Genomic DNA, 3956 nt, shown 5'->3' with positions numbered 1-3956 from the left:
CTTCTCTCTTCTGACTTCTCTCTTCTTTTTTTCTTTTGGAAAGCTGTGATAGCGTTATAGTGGATATTTTCTTTTGCTGCTGGAGCAAACGGGTAAGCAAAATTTATATTTGCTGTGGTCTCCAATACAGCTGTTCAGCCGTGACATCAATTTGTTGGAGAACCCGGAAGGCTTATTCGCTATGGGTTCCCTCTGGATATTTCTTTGGGTTTTTTCCAACTTATGAGTAAAATAAGGTCTGTGGTAAGCATTAATTGATGATACGTACACATTTGTTCTACAACATAAATTACACTTAGTCAGACTCATACCTCAAACGTGAATTTGAAGCTGCAGTGTGTTTTTAAAAAAAAAAAACATTCCAAAAAATTCACATTTGAGGTATGAGTCTGACTGTGTTTAATTTATGTTGTAGAACAGAAACTCCACGTATCTTCAAGTAATGTTTACCACAGACCTTATTTTACTGATAAATTGAAAAACCCCATTATAAAAACCCATAGGAAAATCCCAGTGGAACCAATGGCGAATTCTCTTCCGGGTTTTTGGAAACGTGAAAAGGGTCAATTTAATACAAGTGGTCCATCTCAACTAAACAATCGCCTCCCGCCAAAAGAGGGCGCAATACAGGTTAACGGAAACGGTGTCATGTTTCGTCGAAGGCTGAAATCTGCGGAATAAACAGGAAGAAGCTACGGTGAGTTCAGCCCATATTCTTTCAACGATTTCGATGTTTTAATTCCATTCAGAGATGACTGTTCACTAAAATACAATACACAACCGTTTGATGATCTTCGGCGGTTTTAACAGGGTAACTAAACAATGTTTTAAAGGCGCAAAAGGTGTATGCAAACCAGTTGCCGTATTCTTGTGATTCCAAAAGAGTGACAACATTTAAATGTACAACATGTTTCGCTAGTATACTCTATTTTCAATAGTTAAAGTTGTGAATGACACAGAAAGCAGTGGACTGTGGCTTTAAAAATAAATATATTTTTCAAATCGATGTATATATTTTAATATTCATTTACAAAGCCACATATCTGTTTATGTTATAATAACATGCGTAACTGATGATGATGTATCTTTTAAAAACTTGATGTTTTAATAAGAGCCATATACAGTCTTTAAGCTTGCATGTTTGTAAACAATTTGGATCTTTTTTTTTTTTTTTTTTTTTTCTGTAGGCAAAGGGTTCTCTTTCATCACACCACTTGTCCCAGTGTCTGTGTGTTTTAATGAGGACTGTGAAGGGTTTGTAACTGATCATGGGCAAGAGCTGCAAGGTGGTGGTGTGTGGCCAAGCATCGGTGGGAAAAACTGCTGTCTTGGAGCAGTTACTATATGCCAACCATGTCGTAGGTGAGGATTAATTATACCTCACAATAAGTGCCAATTGTATTTGAAATCAGACTACATCCCATACATAATCTAGGTTCACTACTTCATTTGCAGGTTCTGAAACCATGGAGACGCTGGAGGACATTTACATTGGGTCTGTGGAAACGGACCGTGGAACACGAGAACAGGTGCGGTTTTACGACACAAGAGGGTTACGTGATGGTCAGGAGTTCCCACGGCATTACTTCAGTTTCGCAGATGGATTTGTGCTTGTCTATGGCATTGATAGCAAAGAGTCTTTCAAACGCATGGAGGCCTTGAAGAAAGATATCGACCGCTGCCGTGATAAAAAAGAGGTATGTGTTCTATTGGTTGTCCTACAAATAATATGTATTGATGAATAATAGACAAATGTACGTGTAAATATACATTAATCAGTGGAATCTGTCTCTCGTTGTAGGTGACAATCGTTGTTCTGGGTAATAAGTTGGACCAGCAGAATCAGAGGAGAGTGGACAGTGAGGCGGCTCAACAGTGGGCTCGGCAGGAGAAGGTCAGGCTGTGGGAGGTGTCTGTGACTGACAGACGAACACTCATTGAGCCCTTTGTCCATCTGGCCAGCAAAATGACCCAACCTCAGAGCAAATCCACCTTCCCTCTGAGCCGCAACAAGAACAAGGGCTCCCTGGACAGCTAGAGATGGAGAAAGAGAAAGAGCTGAGAAAAGAGTGGAGAAATTTCAATATGAAAAATATATACGAGTATAAAGAGAGAAATAAATGTGGAAGAGAACCTCGACACTAGTCAATTTGAAGTCTTTTAAAACTTTCAGCACAATGTATGTAGTTACCGCATTTATGATTCATATATATTGAGGGATTTTTTTTATGACTGCATATGTTACTGTTTGTGATATTTATCTCATGCACATCCTAAAAAGACTGACTGACAAAACAAAAGACAGAGCTGTTTCTTAACTCTGTACCTCTGTGCTGCAAATGTGAAAAAACTACTAGACTTGCATTCATTGCAGACAGTGTATTTTGTATCAGATGTTGCCATGATGACTGCCATTCTTTGACATCAACATGACAGAAGTCTTAATTTTACAATGTAGACTGTGTGGATGCTTTTCGTATAATCTCTTGGTGTTTATATTTTTGCTTTCATGTTCAAGACATCTTGCTGTTACAACACATTCCCATTTTAAAAATGTAAAACTGATGTATTCCACAAGAGGGCCACTTTCTGTTTCCAATAAATCTGACATTTATGTGTTTGTGTGAAAGAGCATCACCAATGTGCTGTTGTACTGCTTGCGTTCATTTTAGTTGTAGTGTCATAAACATTGTGACTTGTCTGTCATATATTTAGAAAGTGTGTGCTCTTGTATAATACTGTATGCTTTTGAAATCTGTCAAATTTCCCATCATAGTTAGGGTGTCTGTTCTTTCTACTCGGCAAAAGTGGGACTTATGAAAGTTTTACTCTACATTTTTAACTGAAACGGATTGGCACTGATTTGCTTTGTACTTATAGACATGTTTGCTTAACGCTCAAACATTATTTCCTTGTCTTAAAGCATTAATTACTGTATGACCCTCTTTCCACATGTTAATAAAGATGCTGGGCTGGCATTGTTTTACCTCTCAATAACCTTTTCTTCAAGCGGTCATTCATCTCTAATTATGGCTCAGTTTATTCAGTACTTAATTCAAAATCATTGTTATGTTTTATTTAGACAATACATTTATTTAAAGGGTTAGTTCACCCAAAAATGAAAATTCTCTCATCATTTACCCTCATGCCATCTAAGATGTTTATGACTTTCTTCTGCTGAACACAAAGATTTTTAGAAGAATATCTAATAGAGTGAATGGTGATCAGGCCTTTGAAGCGCTTCAAAAACTGATAAAGTCAGCATAAAAATAATCCACATGACTCCAATTGTTTAATCAATGTCTTCTGAAGCGATCCAGTTGGTTCTGGGTGAGAACAGACCAAAATGTAACTCCTTTTTCACTGTACATCTTGACATGTCACCTTGGCGATCATGATTTCAAGCACGATTACACTTCCTATAGCAACATCTAATGCTCTGCGTATGTGTCAAGTGCTAAGAAGTGTAATCGAGCTTGAAATCATGATTGTGCCTAGAGACTGCAAAAGCAAGATGTACAGTGAAAAAGGAGTTACATTTTGGTCTGTTCACACCCAAAACCAACTGGATCGATTCAGAAGACATCATTAAACAACTGGACTCTGATGGATTACTTTTATGCCGCCTTTTATCTCCTTTCTAGAGCGTCAAAGGCCTGATCACCATTTACTTGCATTGTATGGACCTACAGAGCAGATATATTCTTCTAAAAATCTTCATTTGAGTTCAGCAGAAGAAAGAAAGTCATACACATCTGGGATGGCATGAGGGTGAGTAAATGATGACAGAATTTTAATTTTTGGGTGAACTACCCCTTTAAAGGGGCCATGACATACCTTTTTGTATTATTTTAATGTGTTAATTGAGGTTCACTTCTAGTATAAGTAAAGGTTTTTGCACAAAAAACAGACATATATTTGTAAAACATGATTGATTTTCCACCCTCATGTTAACT

At 37.4% G+C, this 3956-nt stretch overlaps 1 protein-coding gene across 2 annotated transcripts; it reads left to right on the top strand.

Moving 5' to 3' along the window:
* Positions 1-612: 612 nt before the first annotated feature.
* Positions 613-2997, top strand: nkiras2 (NFKB inhibitor interacting Ras-like 2). Of its 2 annotated transcripts, none has more exons than XM_051715583.1 (4): positions 613-697; positions 1188-1362; positions 1456-1697; positions 1802-2997. In XM_051715583.1, the coding sequence occupies exons 2-4, from the start codon at positions 1269-1271 to the stop codon at positions 2036-2038; spliced, it is 573 nt and encodes a 190-aa protein (XP_051571543.1). In that variant the 5' UTR covers positions 613-697; positions 1188-1268; the 3' UTR covers positions 2039-2997. The 2 variants fall into 2 exon arrangements, with proteins under 2 accessions (XP_051571543.1, XP_051571544.1); XM_051715584.1 differs by having other exon boundaries at positions 677-811.
* Positions 2998-3956: the final 959 nt, after the last annotated feature.

The sequence above is a fragment of the Myxocyprinus asiaticus genome, chromosome 14 (genome assembly GCF_019703515.2).
Source record: "Myxocyprinus asiaticus isolate MX2 ecotype Aquarium Trade chromosome 14, UBuf_Myxa_2, whole genome shotgun sequence".
Classification (NCBI taxonomy): Eukaryota; Metazoa; Chordata; class Actinopteri; order Cypriniformes; family Catostomidae; genus Myxocyprinus; species Myxocyprinus asiaticus.
This window is presented reverse-complemented; position numbering and strand designations above follow the sequence as displayed.